Source organism: Aphelocoma coerulescens, chromosome 5, assembly GCF_041296385.1.
Source record: "Aphelocoma coerulescens isolate FSJ_1873_10779 chromosome 5, UR_Acoe_1.0, whole genome shotgun sequence".
NCBI classification, from domain to species: Eukaryota; Metazoa; Chordata; class Aves; order Passeriformes; family Corvidae; genus Aphelocoma; species Aphelocoma coerulescens.
The window spans coordinates 18114724-18135360 of record NC_091019.1 but is presented as its reverse complement, the minus strand read 5'-3'; the positions used below and the strand labels follow the sequence as shown (position 1 = coordinate 18135360).

Here is a 20637-nt window from a genome sequence, read left to right as displayed (position 1 = left end):
CTGCCCTTTCAGACCACGCGGTATTGGCTGTGGTGAACAAGCACTTCTTCCTAAACCAGTGAATCAGCTTTAATCTGCTCCCCAAAACTCTGGGCATCCCAGTTATCTTGTTATGTAACTAATTAATTTCATATTAGGTTAAATTTCCTTGGCCGTTCCTGACTTCAGTCCCACTGTTTCAGCAGTTATAGGTCAAGCTGCCCATGGGCTCCCCATTATTATTGCTTCATTTGAGCTAGGGAAAATTGGCAGATTAGTCATATTCTATCATAAATGTCTTACTGTGCCCGTGTTTACAGATTTATCATTAACACCAGGCTCTCATATGCTTAGGAGTCTGGGTAAAGATCCTACAAATTCTTTGCTTTCTGAGGCAGCTCATTTGATGGGGAGATCAATGCTTCAGGAAGAAAGTGAAATGCCTGTTGTAGAGCTAAGTCATATATTGATAAATACTGCATTTTCTTTATGCAGGGAAAATTGAAGCATCTAATTACAAAATATATCCCCTTAGCAAACTGGAAAATAAAAAGGCTTTTCCAGCTATGTCATCATTCACAGCCATGCTCTTTCAATCCCGTGCTGTGTCTGAAGGGCTGAGGTAGTCACCCTCAGTCCTCTTAGAAACAGGATTGTTTGAAGTTCAGTGCCTTCTAGGAAGAAGGAAGACACTGATATCATTGCAGATGTTGGTGCAAGTGTGACTGTGCCTGCCTGGGTTAGGTGTCAGCCTGTACATTGGCTTCATCAATATGATTTACCATGTATGGTACACCAGTGTCTAAGGGATCTAGCTGGAATCAAGGTTTCAATATTTTAGGCACTGAAGAGCAAAATACTGGGTATATTAGTATATACTAATATACTGAATACTTGAGTAGATTAGAGTAAAACTAGTTGCTGCTGATTTTGAGCATTTATTTTAAAGGTTTGTTTCAAAAGAACATTAAAAAAATCAGAGTCTTTGGTTTTGGACAGCTCAAACACAAAATAATCAATCCTCCCCAAGAGACCTGTAATGCCACTAATAGATTATGTTCCTGGGGAACGTTTTTGCTTCTTCTGCTGTGGACCACAAATCCCCTTATCCTAATGTTGCCAAGTCTGACCTGAGAGGAGACAGTGAGGACTGGGATTATTGGAGTCTAAAAACCATGAGTTTTTATATTATAAACTTGTCTAGATGTATGCAGAAAATAAATGACAACATAAATGCTATGAAGAGATGTAGTTTTCTGCTAATAGAAATGTAGTTATTCTTCCTGTATGTGCAGGAGCTTTTGAGAAAAGAAGCAATACGCTGCAATTTATTTTCACAGCAGAAATGCACTGCTGGTTTTAGTGAAGAGCTCAACACACCTGCCCACTGTGTTCCACTTTGAGACAGCAACCTGCACTAAGTGCTGCAGAGAATTTAGGGGAGTCCCTCACTGCTGGGTCCCCTGTAGCCTTGGAGGCCACTTTGCTTAAAGCCCCTCTGCTACGGGCCCAGCCCTCACCACGTCTCACCTCTGATGCAGTTTGCCTTCCCTTTCCCACAGGCAGCATACGGAGCATTTCACAGGGAGTGCACGAGTGTTGGGAAGCGCCTGTGTGGACACGATGGAGGAAGACCCCCTCCATCCAAATGCTCGCTCCCCTCAGCCCCGTGGCGTGCAAATTTATGTTAACTGCAAAACCCACAGAGTTACCCACAAAGAGTCAGTGTTCCGGGATCCCTCTGGGGTGACCGAGGAGGCGCAACTCAGGAGGGAAAGGGCTTCTCCTTGTGCGGGTTTTTCCGGGGTGCAGTGACGGGAAGCGGGTGGTGGCTGCACCCGAGCATCGCAGCTCTGCAAACTGAGCGAACATTGTGCAGAGGGTCAACGCGCCCCTTCCCCAGCCGGGCCGGGCAGCGCCTCCCCCCGCCTTCCTGCATCCCTCCCCTCGGCCGGGGGCGGCTCTCGCCCCTCCATAAAGCCGGCGGGGCCGGGCACTGCCCTGAGCCTGCCCCGGCCATGCACCCCGCGCCCCGCCGCGGCGGATCCCTGGAGGCGGCGCCGAGCCCGCGGGACCCCGCCGGGCAGGTGAGGGGACGGGGTGGGCACGGCAGGAGCGGGATGGGCACGGGAGGAGCGGGATGGGCGCAGGTGAGGAGCGGGATGGGCACAGGTGAGGAGCGGGATGGGCGCAGGTGAGGAGCGGGATGGGCACAGGAGGAGCGGGATGGGCGCAGGTGAGGAGCGGGATGCGCACAGGAGGAGCGGGATGGGCGCAGGTGAGGAGCGGGGTGAGCACGGGAGGAGCGGGATGGGATCCTCGCTGACCGGCCCCGGGATCGGTCCTGCCTTGCGGAGTAAACGCCACTTTTGTGGAGTCACAGCTCGGGCGCTTCGCTGGTGCAGTTCTCGGCGCGGGGATTTGGGGGAAAAGGGAGCTTTCCAGCCCCGGTTACTTGGACAGCGCTGACTGGAGAGCCCTGGGGTGCGGCTCCTCGGGCGGCGGCGGCAGCGTTCAGTGCCGCTGGGATTGGGATGGGACTGGTTATGCTGCTGTTTCTGGATAGAAGAGGGGGGGAAAAGTCTCAAAGTGTAAATGCGAGCGCATGAAGTTAAGGTACTTAGGCAACTTTTGGTGCATCATTGCTTAGGAGACAGAGGGTGTGATATAGCCCAGAAAAACTCACTCCTGGGTTACTCCACATTATAGTGGGAATTTGCTTAGTGCATCAGAGAAGACCAGATAAAATCAGCACTTATGCATTGGCTGCAGTTACTGATACTGTGCAGTTGATAAAGTCTGTAAAACTCCGTGTGAAGACAAGAAGCTGACAGCAATGGAGTAAAGTTTCACAAAAATATTGCTTTGCTGTATCCCTCAGATACTTGGAAACCAAATAAGCTGTTCAGCACATCTTTTGGGTTGGTGTCTAAGAGCTAAGTCTTAGGAAGAACTTTGGTGTGGCTGGAAAATGTATTGTGATATCTAGTTGTAGTCACTCCTAATATCGTGTCTTCGTCCTTCCCTAGAAGTGTGTCAAAAGGACAGTGACAAACTAAGCAGCTACTTAAAGGGAAGAGAATATAAAATGCCCACTGACATTTTTATTAATCATGATTAATGTCAATCAGTATGAAATATTTTGAAAAGATTTTTTTATCTTCAATTTACGGCTCTAAAATGTAATATTTTTTAAGCAAATATGTTTGGATAATTTTAAATCGTGGTTATCCATTAATGTAAACAATTAAAGCACAAAGTATGCACCCTCTCTCTCTCAGTGAACAACCTTTGGGAGAAGGAGAAAGGGAAGATAATTGCTATGGGTTCCAAAAAGTGCAATCTTTAACCAGACAGCACCTGGTTATCTACCTAAATAAAGGCTTTAGAATACCTCTATGTGTGTGTATTTTCATCAAGACTGAGTCAGGTTGGTGGAAAATCAGTTAATGATTTGCATAATTAATAAAAAACCATCAATGCAATATTAATTTCCCCTTCACCCTCCAAAAAGCTCAAATGTGTTACCATGCAAAGGAAAAGTGTCAGATTTTATTAGAGCTGGGTTGCTGAGTTACTGATAGAGAATAAAATAAAAGTGAAGTGCAGCCACTGGAGGAGAGGGATTGTTTCTGCATTAACATTTTCTCCTGTTGCCTTACACCCAAGTGGCTGCTGCATTACTGTCTTCAGTTAATTTTTTAATTAAAGCAAAAGATTAGCTTTGGTGTAGGGTTAAATATGTAAGTGGTGTGCATTTGGCATTGTAGGCATCTCCATTTCTCTTTTCCAACTTCTAATTCTAAGTTAGAGGTCATTTCTAGGGCTTAATATAAGAACATTCTGCATTTTGTTGTATTTTCTTCATTGATCTCTTAAACACATAACTTTACAGATGTTGTCACCTGATCCTAGACACAGTGTAAGCTGCAGCAGCAAAACATGAAAGAAGAACATTAGTTTTCGGTGCAGGTAGTCTGTCCCAGCCGTGCACCTCATAACACTGCATGCAACTGTGCCAAATCTCATAAAGGCTGATCCAGGCTTAAGTCAATGCTCCTAAATGTGGAGTCAAGCCAACATGCTGCATATTAGCCACTTATATAAACCAGCCCTGCATTCATTGCCTTCAAAGACAGCCACCTAACTCTACTTGTAACAGAGACTTCTTTGCACACAGCATCTCCTACAGCTGTATCATCTGAACAGGATTTGCCTCACACAAATGGCCTCTCTGCACTTGAGACAACGACCAATGACCTGTATGTAATTGTGGTGCTCCTAGCTTTTCCTTTTCTGCTTGAAGTACCTTTGCTCACTGCCTGCTCCTGGCTCTTGTAATCGTGATCTGACACTGCAGTGAGCTGGGAAACCTGCAGGCTGCTCAGCTGAACCTGGACTGGGCCTGCCAAACACTTTCAGCAGAGAATTTGATGTCTGGACTCAAGCTGATGGTGTGGTGTGATGGTCTGACACTGTTGTCCAGGCTCCTCATATCATGGCAACTCATTAGAGGTGGGAACCCAGTCAGAAATCCAAATATTTTCATCAGCATCAGTGGGCTTGGACCTTTTCCATAGGACACAACTTTGGAATCCCAAAGAGCTCATGCCTAATTACCTGCTTGAAGCCTTAAAGCAGCATCAAATATCTGCCTCATTGTAAATCACTCAACCTAAAATGAAAGTAATGTAATTATTTTGTGAGGCGGATTTACGTTCTTAATCTGAATGGTGAATGAGAACATTTTGATAAAAGATAGGTAAAAGCTGTTTTTATTTTCAAAATTCTCAGTTATAGGTAGAAACATTTAGCTGCTCAGCATTATCTATTTTAAAGAGGTTAAAGCTGGAGAGACTGTATAAGGGAATCAATGGAACCAGTGCATTTTGATTGCATTTTTGTTTTGCTCTTTTCATTTCTGAAAATGTCCCAAGATAGTGATATCTTTAACAGCTGTGTCAGATCAAAAAATAATTCCAAATAGCAATAATGTGCCTTCATTGTTCCTCTCCTCTTTCTCACTGACTCATTCAGAAACCTCATCTTTTATTCTTTCTTTTTTGCAAGGTTTGAAGACATATGAGAGACAGGCTCTGCTTATAAGCCTTGTATTTTTTCTTTACTTTGCATTTTCCCCATTCTTTACTGTTTCAGTATTATCTCTATTTATGGCCTGGCTACATGTAGCTAAGGATATGGTCTGTGATATCTGCTGATTTCCACATAGTGAGGAGCGTGATCACTAGTAAGGTACAGAACCACACAGTCTGACAGTGTGGGGTGTCTGAACTTTTAGTGTGTGATTTGGGTGATTATGCCAAGGGTTTGACAAACGAATTAGGGGACAAAGAAGATGGAGCAGCTTGGCTGTGGTTGATCAGAGAGGGACTGTCTCTATATCCAGAAGATTCTGGTCAGCAAAACATTTTACCACTTAGGTTTGTCTCCTTGCCCTATGAAAACAGTGTTTTACAGTTATGTAACAAGAGAAAGGCAGTGATTTTTCAGTTCTGATCTACTGAATCCTGATTCATCTTTTCCTACCTGTGTCCTGCGGGATTTGGATTATTCCCTTTGCCAGTGTTCACTGAACTTGCTAACAAGTGTTTCATTCAATGTACTGTTTCTGCTGACATCTTATTGCTCCCCTTCCTCCCAGTAACAATGCTAATTATAAACTATACATTGAGAACATTTTCTGCATCCTAGTGAATAACTAAAGATGTCCCTAAAGTCGTTCAACTAAAAGAAAGATATCTTGGTATTTCAATCTCTCACAGATTCTATGTTTGCCTAACTTTATTCTTGTTATTGTGTAATGATTTAATTCGTAATTGTCCTTTTGTGGTTGATCAGTCAAAGCACAGCATTACCCCAAGACAACCTGAAATGTGAAAAGTTACACTTTTTGCACTGCTATCCATTCAAACAATTTTTTTTTGTTTATTTGCATCTAGTTAAATAAGTCAGCTTACATGATGGTTGAAGATAATAAAGAGAATGAAGACCATGCATCTGAAAGAGGAAGGACAGCCATCATTTTTTCCTTGAAGAATGAAGTTGGAGGACTTGTAAAAGCATTAAAACTCTTTCAGGTATGTATGTGATAACCATACTGCTACAGCAGCTCTGTGCTTTTAAATTGTAAGGGTAGTTTTGGAACACACTAGAATTAATTACATCCATCTATTAAGGATTTGATTCTTAACCTGGCTCCCACTTTGCACCCAAAATTACCCATGAAGGCAAATTTATGCCTAAGAAATTAGATGATGGTTGGCTAAAAATCTTACCTGCACTGACTAAACACTGAGAGAGGTTTGTCTTTTCCCCTCATGACAAGAGGACTGGCACGAGACGTTTTTGCAGGGAATAACAGGTGGTCTGAAGCCCCTGCTGATGGCAGGTGGACACTTGGGGTGTCAGCCTGTGTTGAGTGCAGTACCCTTGTCACACTGCCCAGCCAGACTGAAGGTGACAGAGGAGCTGCAATTGCACAGCTGCTGGGCAGGTATTGTGTGAGGAATATGTGCAGAGCCACTGTGCTCTGGTGTGTGGCCCTGCATGTTTTAGCCTGGGGTTTTCTCAATGTTCCTAATATAAAACACATGATTAAATAATTTTTCAGATTAAAGAGAAGTGAAACTAATGCCCTGAAAACTACTGCTTTTAAATCCTTTGCACGCTTGTGAGATAATTATATGGTGGCTTGATTGGCATTTTGGTGAATTTTGCTAATCAGCTTCCTGTGGGAAGGATGAAAGAAAAAGGTCTATGAATTTAAACCTCCTGACAGTGCCTTTATATGCTTCCTGAATGTAAATAAAACTGAAAGAACAGAGGTTCACTTTCACTTTCTTCTGAATAGAAAATCAAACCTTTTCTCCCCTCCAATAAGCAAACTGCTATCAAGAGATCCAATTAACTAAAATGGCTTCATAGAGGTGGTGAATAGCTCATGGCAGTAGAATAGTAGTTTGAAAAGCTATTCTAATTTTTAGTCAATTGTTTTTAGTCCATCTCTTTGAGAACATTACTTCTTACCAAACAGGAGAAGCATGTAAATCTGGTACACATTGAGTCACGGAAGTCCAAGAGACGAAATTCTGAGTTTGAGATCTTCGTGGACTGTGACAGTAACAGGGAGCAACTGAACGAGATCTTCCAGCTCCTGAAGTCCCATGTCAACATTGTCTCTGTGAGCCCAACAGAGCATTTCAATGTCCAGGAAGATGGTAGGTACAAAAGGCAGTTCTGATGAAAATGCACTTCTGAATGTGTTGGTTTGAAATATTTTTATAGTTGTCCACACCTGCATTTGTGTAGTGTGTTCAGACACCTGCTACCAGGTACCCGTGTCTTTGTTACGTGTGAGCGTAGTCTGGCTGACATGAGCAGGGCTGTGTTGTCTGCTGTCACCTGGGAGTTCAGGCTGTGTCAAGCTGTGCCAGGCTGCTGCAAATTGTGTGTCTGCTGTCTGTGCTCCTGTCCCTTCCCAGCACAGCCCAGCTGGAACCAGTGGGAGTCCTGCATCCGTGCAGGTCAAAGCAGGCTGGCCTGTAGGAAAACTCTGGGTGCAGGGCTCGAGTACCCCACAATGGCAGAGATGTGATACTGACAGATCCCAGTTTAGGTCAGACGCTGGGGAGAGTGGAAGATGGATTCTGCAATTTCCTCATGTAGTTCTTGATTTCATTGTCCTTTTTACCCACTTTTAGTCATAACTGGCTACTTATATTAGTATGGAAGAGGTGCCTTTTACCTTTAGATACTACACATCCTGTTTACTTCTAATTAAAGAGATGCCCAAAGTTCAGGGCAGCAGGAAGATGGTCCCATGTATTTCTCAGTCATTGTGCTTGGGAAGGAGAGGTCTGGACTTCTTTGATAAAATGGCTTACTTTAGCTGTAAGTAAGGGGAAATTCAATCTAAACAGTCTCCTGACCTTTTTAAGTAAACTGAGGAGCATTGAGGTAGAAAAGCAGTGTATTAACTGCTCTGCCAAGGGCTTGGCAAAAAACCCCTTTAGGCTAAAAATAACCCCAAAGTGGTCGGTAGCAAAACTGTAATGATGCACCTCTCTCAGGCTGCAGGGCCTCCTGTTCCTCTTCCCCCCACACCCCTCAAGGCAAAGCTGGATGCTTCCCAGGTACCTAACCATGGAGAAACATCCATTTCCCACGGTCAGTAAAGCAGGATAGGAGGACTCTAACCTGCTCCCACTCTGCCCAGGGACCACAGGAAAATCGCTTCTGTTCTCCTTTGCACCCTTTGTGCCCTGAAAGACTCCCAGCAGCTGTACACGGGGAGACCTTGTCTCCGTGGGATCCTCTAGATGCTACTCCAACAAAAGCAAAGGGCCAGAGAAACTCATGTTAACTGTTTCCTTCCCGGAGGCTTTGGGGCTGGCTGCGCTCTGTAGGCAGACTGTGGCAGTGACCGAGGAGGAAGTGTGAGCTGGAGGCTGCTGCCAGATAGGCAGAGGACTCCCTTGTCTTATTCGTGCCTCTTTAATTTATAGATTGAGCTGTAACCACCATAAGTAGCGTTTCCTCCCTCGGCGTTATTAATAACCTTGTGGATTCCATGCCTTCCCTAGACATGGAGAACATTCCCTGGTTTCCGAAGAAGATCTCAGATTTGGATAAGTGTGCAAACCGGGTGCTGATGTACGGGTCTGACTTAGATGCTGACCATCCTGTAAGTACTTTTCCCTCCCTACATCCAATCCATAGTTGGAAACATCCTTTGTGGAGCTGACTTTAAAAAATAGCAGCTTTTCCTCCTCCCTCTCCTCCCCCTCAATGGCGCCTCTGGGGGTCTGAGCACTTTCTCTTGGGGATTTCATGTCTCTTTCTTAGTTCAGACAAGACTGACTGAATTCAGTTCCTGTGCCATTCTGCAGGGCTTACTTGTGCAAGAACTCCAGGACTGGGCCCTGAGTGGTCATATACAAATTCAAAAACCTTAAAAAATAAAAGCTGTTTTGAGGCAGGCTTTCTTCCTCCTCTTCCTTTCTTCCTTACTGGAGAAACCAAACTGGTATTTGGGCACGGCAAACGGGCAATTTGTTCTGTAATTTAGAATAATCAAGCAAGTAACTAAGTTTGTATAAATACTGATATGACTAAAATGAATCCCTGTCTACAAAATGTTTAGTTGCATGCATAAACCACCTGATTTCTACTTTGGAGTATTTGCCCAGTTCCCATCTGTTAAACATTTCAGACTACAGCTACGAGTTTCCTGCCCTCTCCTTTCATTCTCACACTTCATACTTTTATATTCCCCACCTGAAGAAATGTCAAGTGTCCTGTTTTAAATTGATTTATTTATTACGGCTAGGAAACTCACTGAACTGTGTTTTCTTTTCTTACCACCAGGGTTTCAAAGACAATGTCTATCGCAAGAGGCGAAAGTATTTTGCAGACCTGGCTATGAACTACAAACAGTAAGCTTGAATTCTTCCAGAATAAGCCTTCTGGGTGCTTTGAAATAACACCAGAGTGGACTGTGAGGAGCTCACTTTCCTGGGCTCAGGTCAGGCTGAGGCATGCATGTTCAGCTCAGGAATCAGAGCCAAGGAGGTGAAAGGAAGGGATATGTAAGGCAAGATGAGAAGGTAGATCGAAGCAGCTCTGGTCAGTCTGAGGAGGTGTGGCTTGGCCAGCTGCTCTGCAAAGGAGAGGGAGGGGAGGCAAATCCCAGTATATAGCCCAGTGACCACTGAGACAACTTTCTGGGCAAATGTTAATACTTGAATTTTCTTTCCTGGTTAAAACTAGCATGTGTGATGTGTAGATAAGAAGTTTTCTGTGAAAAGAAATTCTAAGAGCTTGTGTCTTTGGAGATGCTTCTTGTGGGGGGGAGCGGAGGGTGGAGATCTTAAAGCAGTAAGAGTTTCGTAACTCAGTGCTGTAAATTCTTTCTAAGCGTGATTTTCATGTGGCCTGATTGAATTTAGGTGTCAAGTTCCTCAACTGAAAATGACCTAGGAAAGGTCTGTATTTAGAGTTCCACTGCACTGTGTGTTTAACACAACTGGTTACCACAGTCCCAAGCTGATTACCCGTAATGTGTTGTTGACAGAGATTCCCTTGGAAAAACGTTTTCCATGCCAGTTCCTTAGTTGGCAGTGGAAATGCACCGTACACTTTCCTTGCCATAATCCCCTTTATTCAAGGTCCTGAGGCCTCAACAGGAAAGAGAGACTAAAATTAATATGCTCAGAGAGGTACTTGTCTCCTCTGCACGGAGGTATGATTTTTACCTGATGTGTATATTTAGCTGCTGTCACACAAGGTGTTGTTAATTTAGGGAATTCTCTTTTCCAAAAACAAATCTAAAGGGTAACGGAAAATAATTGCAGACTTAGAAATCCAACAGGGAAAAGGATGTGTCATCAGCTCCTGAAGCTGTGAAGAGATTACACAGGTTTTTTAAACCTTACTCTTGGCATTAAACAATTAAAACTGTTTACAGAAACAAAGTTTTAAGTGAGCTCAATGCAAAGACTCCTGACAACTGTGTTTCACTGTTAAAGTGAAAAAAAAAGGCAAGTCCTTAGACTAAAAGCTTTCCAGGACATAGACCAGATCTCACTGTGTATTTGACAGTGTCTAATGCCAAGTGGCACAGTCACACAGGAGTTAAATAGTAATAGTAGGTAAATTAGTCACCTCTTATTAGCCATTTACTGAGGAATGTCCTTTCTTCCTCTTCTCCTTGCAGTGGTGACCCAATTCCCAAGATTGAATTCACTGAGGAGGAGATCAAGACTTGGGGGACTGTGTACCGAGAGCTTAACAATCTTTACCCAACTTATGCCTGCAGAGAGTACCTTAAAAACCTCCCTTTGCTCAGCAAACACTGTGGGTACAGGGAAGACAATATCCCCCAGCTGGAAGATGTGTCTCGTTTCCTGAAAGGTAATGTGCTGAGTTTCTAAAATGTTCTAATTTTCAAAATAAACCAAAGTCCACTGCAAATCCCACTGTTTTGTGGGCACAAGGAAACATCCTTAGTGACTTGTATTCGTTCTGGTCCTTTAGGAGGCCTTTTGGCCTCCTCTTTAATGTATTGTGTTTTCAATGCATACAGTGACATTTGACGGGCAGTGTCTGAAAAGATTTTTAGGGCTGGCTCGGGAGATACCTGGCTGTATTGTTGATTCTGGGCATGGAATCCTAGGAAATCCATTGGCACAGAGGTAGGGCCATTTTAAAAAATGTTGCTCATTCTCAAGCCTATGCCTAATTTTCCTAATTGTGCCTCATTTTCCCACGTGGTTTTTGAGCCAAGGTAGTGCCGTGGCTGTCACTTCAGTTCCAGCAGGAAAGCTGCCAACGTTGTGCCTCCTATGCTAAACTAATGGACAGTTTCTCTGCTCATTTTCAGAGCGTACAGGCTTCACCATTCGCCCTGTTGCTGGATATTTGTCACCCAGAGACTTCTTGGCAGGATTAGCATTCCGAGTTTTTCACTGCACTCAATATGTCAGACACAGCTCAGACCCCCTCTATACACCAGAGCCGTGAGTCATTTAATCTTGTGGTAGAATTTGAGAGAAAGTTTTGGATCTTGCTTGCCCAGAGCCAAGTTACTTAAAAGCTGTTCAAGAACACCAGCATAAAACTTATTTTTAAGGTGCTGAAGACTCAGTCTTCCCGCTGAATGTAATGAAGTTACAGCATGCTGAAGTAACACCTTCATAAGTGCAGGATTTTCAAAAACACAACAGGTTATTGGAGATCTCTTACTAATGTCACTGTGTGGACTTAGGTTAATATCCAGTTGCCTCACAAATGGGGAGTTCAGATCTTAATTTTAGGCAACTTCATTTGAAAATCTGATTTTATGCACTTTGTATGTTGGTATGGTTGGTATGACCTGCTTGGTTGCTTTCAGATAAATGAGTGACACTTTTCTGTCCTTTGGATATTAAAGTTTAATGCAAGACATTGTATCTGTTCAGTGGTGCTGCTTTTCCACTTTGCCACAAAGACAAATCATGAGATTCCTTGTTTTGTTTCCTTTTCCAGGGATACCTGCCATGAGCTCCTAGGCCATGTCCCTCTTTTGGCTGAACCCAGTTTTGCTCAGTTCTCCCAGGAAATTGGTCTTGCATCACTTGGGGCATCAGATGAGGCTGTCCAAAAACTGGCAACGGTGAGTGTTTGAGTGCCTGGGGATTCCATCAAAAGCTTTGTGCTTTACTAGGCTGATCCCACTCCATCGAATAAATTTCGAGCTTTGTGTTAACATTACCCACACCAGCTGCTAGACCTGTGTGTTTCACTGGTCCCTGGATTTTAAAGCTTGTAAAAATCTTCCATGCTAGGAAAAAAACCCCACTTTAAAGTTGATATGACCGGTATTTTTCTTCACTCTAGTGTCAAGTAATGGTTCAACTTCTGGTGGTAGATTACTTCTTGCAGACTGAAATTTTATGGTCTATTTCTTTCAGACAAAGTTGTCTTACTTCTGGAAACATGATTCAGTGATTTGAAAGTGTTCTATTTCTTTAATGTGTAGAATGAATTGAAATTATATGGTATTGAATGTGCTGAGTGCTAGCATTAGATATTTTTCAGTCAAGAAATTAAAATAATATAAACTAAATTAATTTTCTGGATATCAGTCTCTGGATGTCTTGGCAAAAGTATTTTAAGATTAAAAGTAAATTTAGATGAAAAATAATTGGTGCCAGTTATGCAAGAACCAGGTTGCTGATTTTTAAAATTTCTTTTCCCACCTCATGTAGCTAGTGGTAAAACTTGTATTACCTTCAGTGGGAGCAGAACTAAGCCATCTATGAAAATAGTGTTCCTTCTGGTATAGCTGCAGAAATCCTGAAATCCAATGAACTGAACGTCTTTAATTTTACAGGACACTAAGCAAACGAGAAACAAACTGTACTGGGCTGTTCTCACTCACTCACAGATCCTTTCCATCCAGTGTTTCTTTTAAGCTGAGGCTGTGATTTCATGTCAGTATTTTTCAAAACATATTTACACCTCAATGTTCCCACTGACATTAGCATCTTCCAGCCCAGCTGGGTGACCTATAACATCCACCTTTCTTATGAGAAACATGCAATCCTGTGGTTCTTCACCCTTCCATTCCGGCTTTCCTCCTCTTTAAATATCTGAGGATAACTGGGTGATAACTATCTGAATTTGCCACTATTTGATGCTACCTACAGATAGAAATGGTCACATCTAGTTCACCGCAGCATCTTTGATGAAAGTTGAATTGTTTGACTTCCTTCTCTGTTCCAGTGCTACTTCTTCACGGTAGAGTTTGGCTTGTGCAAGCAAGAGGGACAGCTACGAGTTTATGGGGCTGGCTTGCTCTCTTCAATTAGTGAGCTCAAGGTAAGAATGGCTACTGCTTGTTTGCCTCTTCTCTTTGTACCTCATTATTATTGCCACTGTTTTGCCCTGCTTTTTATGAAGTATAATTTCTTGATGTTATAGTCTGAGTAACTATTTCCAGATTAAAGTTTTGTTAGTTTAACCAGATTCTGAAAATACTGCTTCTGTTTATACATGAGCCTCATGTCTGTGGAATCCCTTTTCTCACCCAGACTGGCAGAATATGACCGTTCAGAATAATTCAGTTTGTTAGGCTTTAATCACTGTTCATCTGCAGATAAAAATTTTAAGATGCAGTGCACTACAATCATGTCACATAATCCTTTTCATTCACTTTGTTACATCATCTTCCTCCTGAATTCTTTGGATGGTGATCCTCTTACCCATGATAACACGTTACCAGCACTCACTCTCTGACAGCGCCAAAGTCAAGCCTTTTGATCCAAAGGTCACCTGCAAGCAAGAATGTCTCATCACAACTTTCCAGGAGGTTTACTTTGTTTCTGAAAGTTTTGAAGAAGCTAAAGAAAAGATGAGGTACAGATTCCCCTCCACACCTTTTTGTGAAAGCAGATTTGATTTTAAACATCTCTCTGTAGCAGCACCAAACCCTTTTATTCTTATTAGTTTTGCAACTAGTTTTCACAGCACTGGGATTTTGGTTAGTATTTTCTTGGTCTTCCATGTACTGGGTGGGAGATATATAACAATTAGAACTATGTTTAAGTAGTTTAGAAAAGTGGTTATTGATACTGGCTGCATACCGAGAATGCATGTGTGGTTTATGTCTTGTTTACAACACCCTCTTTTGGTTATAACACACTCTTTTTTCTTTTTTTTTTTTTTTTTTACCTCAATAGAGAGTTTGCAAAAACCATCAAGCGCCCCTTTGGGGTGAAGTACAATCCCTACACTCAGAGTGTGCAGATCCTGAAAGACACGAAAAGCATCGCTAGCGTGGTGAACGAGCTGCGCCACGAGCTGGACATTGTCAGCGATGCCCTCAGCAAGATGGGCAAGCAGCTGGAAGTTTAACACCCTGTCAGCACCGTGGTGCAATCCAATTCTTCCCATTCCCCCACTGATTTCTTTCTAGGCATATAATGTGTTGTATGCAGAACTCACTCCTTTACACATTGAAGAGTGAATGGCCCATAGGAATAACAATTTTATCTTGTTGCTCTCTGTAAATTTCGTCACATAAATGCATTCCTCCATCCCCCTTAGATAAAAAATGTCCAGAGTTGACTTTTAGAGGCTTGTAGGGGAACAGAGAAATTGCCTGACTGAAGAAAAAGTGTGTCTGTGGATCAGGGCTGGGATCAGGTGCTGCAGGAGGTGGCTTACAAGGCAAAAGTGGAATAAATCCCCCTGGGGAAAATTCCATTCCTGACTCCAGCAGTCTGTGCTACTGACTGTATAGCACTGAAGACTTGACAGGGTGGAAGCTGTGGTAATTCAGTGTTTCTAAGTCTGTGCTACTAAGTTTGAAACTTGAATGATTGTAATGCAGGCATCAGGACACAAATAGCTGGAGGTTCAACATGATAAAAGGGACGGGTCAAATCTTGCTTTCAAAGGGATTATTCTTGCCACAAAGAGTTGCAAATGTGCTGTTTGACATGCTTCTATAAGGCAGAGATACAGCTCTTGCATGAAATCCTAATTATGTTTATTTTAAGAGATTTGCTATTGGCTAAGTCAGGATTTTTGTTGCTGTCCTGGGTATTGCACCTGAGGGAAGACCTTTCCTTACAGAGATACCATTTGCCTTTTTCCTGACTGAATTAATTTAGCAAAAAATAAAGCAAGCCATCAAGCACTGATTTAGCACAAAGCCTAAAACCATTTCCAAATTGCAACTTAATATTCAAATAGCTTAATCGGCTCTAAAATAACATCAAAGTTTAAAATAACACCCAAAGTTCATAGATCCGTGTGCTTTATGTAAAAATAAATATCCTGTTGGTTGCTCAGTCGCTTTTTTGACCTACACAAGCTGCACAAAGATACGTTTAGTTTCTTCTTTACCTGGCCTGAACACCTTCATTCTATATCAATCAAACTATAACTGAAAGGCCCAAGCATTTCATAGGAATTCTGTGGCTATGAAGGCAACAAACTACCTTGTAGTGTAAAGTATACCTAATTCCAAAGAGCACTTTAGAAGTGGTGGGAAGCAGTGTCCTGCTGAACTGTCTGCATTGCATAGTAGCAAACTTGCCTGTGTTGAGGGTCCCACAGTTCCAAGCATCCTGCATAGCTGTGCAGAGCTTCTGCTGCCCCTGTCCTGGCACAGACATGTGTGCAGGATGTGAGACATTTGAGTGGGGGATCTGATGTGCAGGGTGTATTTAACAGCACCCTAGGCACTGGTTTTTTCAGAGGTAAATCTTATCAGGAAATCCAGAAAGTGTGCTGGAAGAATGGTCTGAAATCTTAAATACACCAGAGATGCTAGTCCAGGATTTTGAGAACTTGAAAGGACTTTCATCAACCTCTGTGCTTGAAAATTAGCTTGAGTTTCATATGCTTTCTAGTAGGACACCTCTGCTCCATAAGCAATTGCCAGGGCAACCTTTCCAAGAATATTCACTGTTTAAATCAAGACTAGATCATTGCTTCTGTGGCTATTAACCTGCTACAACTTTGTTTTAAAGAGCATTTAAGATGTAGAATTATGGTCTACAACATTTATGGCTTAGATTACACTTAATTTAAAAATAGATTTTAGGAACTTTGTCTTTCTAAAGAAGAAACCTTCTTCTAAGTGAGTAGTAAGGGAGGATCTGTTTTGTCTGCTTCTGTGATAATAGTTAATATTCAGCTACAGTTTTAACAACGTTGGATTTATGATGTTGAAATATAAACAGGTCTGTGTTACTTCAAGCCTTGTCTGAACTATGTCTACATTTCAAGTAGGAGTTCTTAAACTTGTTAAATTAGCACCTACTTTCAAATGCTTTGTAAAAACAGCAGTTGTATGTTTATTTGCACTTGTGTAACAAAAGAAAAAGTAAACTGCTAGAAGTACTACCAAGAAGACGCACTTCCATGGCACTAACAACGTGTGTGTTTGGCTTCACCCATCTGAACCTTCTGTAAAACGGTGATAGTTTAGGTACTTTCAACTATTGTGGAGGCTTAAATGTCAATGAAATAAATGAGTTGCTGGAAATTATCAAAATCACCAAAGCCCTTTACTTCGGCACCGTAGCGATAAACAGGAGAGGAAAGCTGATGTCTTGACAAAGAATGTGATGGGTGAAGGTATGGTGTTAACGTCTTTGAAATGGGGTTTAATGTCTCTACTGACTCTGGGCAGCAGGTTTGTGGCAGAGCCCGCACAGCTTGGCTCCTGAGACAGACACGGGTCTGCACAAGCCTGAACTTCTGCGCTTTGGGGTAAAACAGTAGGTTCCAGGGGGATAGATGGGGTGGGCGGTGCGGGAAGGCTGTACCTTCCCTGTACCCCAGCCCGTGGGGCAAGGAAGAGGGCACCACGCGGCCGGGAGTTCAGCATAGAAGGAGGCTGTGCCCTCTGAAACGTCGGGAGAGAGAAAACCCCGCGGCCTGTGCCCAGTGAACTCTCTCCCTTTATTTGAGTGAAGCTGCAGCGCTCCTCTGTCTCGTTTTTGGACATAAACCTCTGAGGCTTGTGGATTTTCCTAACAAACACGAAGCGCTCCCTGCCGCCCGGCAGCTCGCGTTTCCCGGTGCGGTTCAGGCACTGCCCGCCCCTCAGCCCGCCCCGTGCCCGCCCCTTCCTGCCCGGCCCGCGGGCGGCGGGAAGCGCCGGGAGCCGCCGGCCCCATCCCATGGAGCCCCGGCTGTTCGCCTGGGTGAGTGCGCGTTCGGCACGGCCCGGAGGGAGCGGGGGGCCGCGATGGCCTCTGCCCGGGAGGCGGGAGGGCGGCGGGGCCGCTGCTCGCCCTCCCGGGACGCTGTGGCGCTCGGCCGCCGGCCCGGGGGGAGCGGGGCCGCGGCGTGCCCGCCCCGCAGGGAAACAACGCCGCGGTTTCGCTGGGTGGGCACAGGAGGTCTGAGAGCCGTGGAAGGGGCATCCCTCACGCTGGTCTGCTGCATTTGCTCTGCGGGGGCCGTGGTTGGTGCCGGGGCCGTGGTTGGTGCCGGCGCGCCCGCCTGGAGGCTGGAGTGGAGCGGGCATTGGGATACCCGCGCGTGGCTCTCAGCCCCTCGGGTCTTTCTGCGCCTCATTGCGGCTTGCCTGCTTTCGAAGGCTTGAAAATTCATGGCGAGTTACGGGCTAAAATGGGAGCGTGTGACACACTTTCTAAAAAGAATTGCGTTTGTTTAGTAACACGCTCTAAACTGCGTATCGCCGGTAGTGACTGTGAGACAGCAACTCGAGCTGCCTGTGCAGCTCCGCTCCTGACATCTCACCCACCTGTTGGCTTTGGGCTGGGCCGAGCAGCCTGGTGATTTTGTCTGAAGTGTGGGTGTTTCCGTAGGTACAAAATGTTTGTTGCTGAGTGCGGCCCTTTAACATTCACCAGGTGCTGCATCTTTCGGGAGTTGGTGGAGGATAAATTGAGAGCAGATGGGCAGGGAGAGCACAGGTGAGGTAGGGAGAGTATTCGCTGAGGATGACCAGATGTGAGCATTGTGGATGTGGAGTGTTGCTGTTACTGCACTGTGTGGGATGGGGAAGGTTATGGTATTCCCTTTTTGTGAATGAAGGTTGAACTGCTGGACAAGCAGCTTAAATTGACTAAGAAATTCCCTGACTTGTTACCATGTTGACAATTGCTGATTTCCATGGTGGGATTAGTAGGTATAATTTTGTACCTATAAATTTGTACTACTTACAATTGGTATATTTTCATTTGGACCTCTTTTTTTTAAAAGACGTAGTTAACGAGGTATAAGTGTTTCTGATTTACTTGTTTAGGTTCCAGAACAAGGTCCCGTGTCTTTCTGCTCTCATTTTCGAGGTAGCCTGCCAGAAAGCAGTGGCATGAATAAGACCTTAGTGATGAGTGGGAATCATTAGCATTGAAATTAAACATGTGGTAATCATCCTGATAGAAAGATTTTCCTCCTTATCGACTGTGAGTCTGCAGTTAAAGCCCTAACAGGTCTTATTCCAGTATGCTTTTTGAAATACTGGGGCTGCACAGGTGCCCTTAATGACAGCAAAGTTAGGACAGACACTCCAGGTCTGTAATCTTGGGAATCCTGCGTGATGTATCAGGGGATTTTTAGGAGCAGGTTAACCTGTGGCATACCCCAAATATGCTTGTTTGTCCTTGGGAGCATATGTGTGCCTCTTTTGTTAACTTTCAAAAACTGTGTTACTTTTCTGTGTGCATTTGAAGGGTGCAAACAGCTATGGACAACTTGGTCTTGGTCATAAAGAGGATGTGCTGGTTCCTCAGGCACTGAAAGATGTTTCCTGCAAATGTCAAGACATTGCAAGCATTGCTGGAGGAGGGGGACATTCTACAGTTATCACTGGTAAAAACACTGCTCTTGCTCGTGGGTGTTTGGCTTTTAATCACTTTTTGTTTGTTGTTTCCCTGTTAGTTCAGTGCTGCCACCTCTCTGTGGCTGCTGTTTCTGAGCAAGTACAATCCTTAGTAGCAAAACAGCTTCCTCCCCTCCCAGTTAACTCAATATTTGGGGAAATGGGGGAAATTCCTCTTTCTCATATATTGCGTGGTTACTTCGTGGCTGTGTGAGGATTGTTTCTTCAGCTGTTTCTTTCATACCAAGAAGCCATATTTTCTGTATTAAGGATGGGGGGTGGGAAGAAGGCATCAGAGGTTTTTCAGTCTTAAGAAGTGTTAAGGAGCAGGAGATAACATCTGGGCCTTGAAAGTTCTGCTGTATGCCACAGCTAATTATGGGAAAGAAGGAATACGGACAGATGAGAACATGATAAAACAGTTTATCAAGCATCTTCATGTGAGAGGTGCCTGTCTTACCATATGGATTGTCCCCCTTGACAGACCCAGCTCTCCACAGCTGTAGTTATTCAGAGATGTTTCTGATGTATCAGAACAACCATTTCCTCTTACTTTTTACTTGATTGCAGTGCCTAAAGTGACACATAATGACTGTCCTTGTTTGTCACGGGATCTCACAGATGTAGGTTTCTCTTTTTAGCCTGTGAAGTGGAACACAATTTGTTGTGTTTTTTTTTTTTTTTCTTCCAGGTGCAGGACAACTCTTTGTATGTGGCCACAACAAAGATGGGCAGCTGGGGTTGAATCACACAGAGGATGTGCTGCGTTTTACTTTGTGCACTGCCCTGTCTGGCTTTTGTGTAAAACAAGTTGCATGTGGCTGGGATTTTACAATCATATTAGTAGGTAAATCTGTCTCTCTAAGAGCTGAAGAAATATCTTGGTGTGGAGAACATGCTGAAAGTTCCACAATACAATTGCTTATGTGGTGTGAGGGACCTGGACAAGTTTGAGAAGAGGCCCATGGGAACCTCAGGAAATTCAACAAAGCCAAGTGTGAGGTGCTGCACCTGAGTGAGGACAACCTCCAGTATCAACAAGGGCTGGGGATGAACAGATGGAAAGCAGCCCTGCTGAGAAGGACTTGGGGGTGGATGAGAGGCTGGACATGATCCAGCCATGTGCACTGGCAGCCCAGAAAGCCAAATGTGTCCTGGGCTGCATGCAGAGCACCATGGGCAGCAGGGGAGGGAGGGGATTCTGTCCCTCTGCTCCACTCTGGTGAGACCCCACCTGCAGTGCTGCATCCAGCTTTGGGGTCCCCAGCACAGGAAGGGCATGGACCTGCTGGAGTGAGTCCAGAGGAGGCCACCAAGGTAATCAGAGGGCTGGAGCAGCTCTTCTACAAGTAAAGGCTGAGAGAGTTGGGGCTGTTGAGCTTGGAGAAGTCCTTACCCTGGACAAATTCTCTTAACCCTGTATGGAATTTGGTTTAGCAATGAATTCAGGATTTAGCCACTCTCTGAAATGTGATGTACTTTAAACATGGCTTTCACTTCATAGTAAATGCTACTGATGATCACATTCAAAAATTCTGTAAGAGTAATGGGCTCAGAACTTGTTTGTAGCTCATTATCAAGTACCCAATCAAGACATCCATAATTAATCTTAGTAGTACCTTACTTGAGTAGTCTCGTCCACATGAGAAATCCCTCTGACATCAGTGGAGCAGGGTGAATAGTAAGGTACTACCTACTTTGATTAAAAATGGCGTAGCTGAGTCGATGGTTTTCTGCATTTTGCACATCAGACTCAGATTTAGCACAGGAACTACCACCCCTGTAATTGT

General features: G+C 44.0%; 2 protein-coding genes across 10 annotated transcripts in view; both read left to right on the top strand.

The window, feature by feature from the left end:
• Positions 1–1971: 1971 nt before the first annotated feature.
• TPH1 (tryptophan hydroxylase 1) lies at positions 1972–16546 on the top strand. The gene is made up of 11 exons (XM_069016892.1): positions 1972–2066; positions 5940–6077; positions 7034–7217; positions 8583–8683; positions 9367–9434; positions 10715–10911; positions 11381–11516; positions 12025–12151; positions 13264–13359; positions 13763–13896; positions 14220–16546. Exons 1-11 carry the CDS (start codon positions 1998–2000, stop codon positions 14392–14394), a joined length of 1425 nt encoding a protein of 474 aa, XP_068872993.1. The 5' UTR covers positions 1972–1997; the 3' UTR covers positions 14395–16546.
• Positions 16547–17124: 578 nt separating this feature from the next.
• Positions 17125–20637, top strand: part of SERGEF (secretion regulating guanine nucleotide exchange factor) — a 142656-nt gene continuing 139143 nt past the window's right edge. For 7 of the 9 annotated variants that reach the window (XR_011151331.1, XR_011151332.1, XM_069016889.1 and 4 more), the window contains exons 1-3: positions 17125–17201; positions 18699–18837; positions 19539–19694. Coding sequence is in view for 7 of the 9 variants with exons in the window: in XM_069016889.1 (XP_068872990.1) it covers positions 17178–17201; positions 18699–18837; positions 19539–19694 (319 nt within the window). In the remaining 2 variants the exon portion in view is untranslated. Of the gene's footprint in view, positions 17202–17990; positions 18151–18698; positions 18838–19538; positions 19695–20637 lie in introns of those variants that run through there. The other 2 variants (XM_069016888.1, XM_069016886.1) reach the window with 2 other exon arrangements.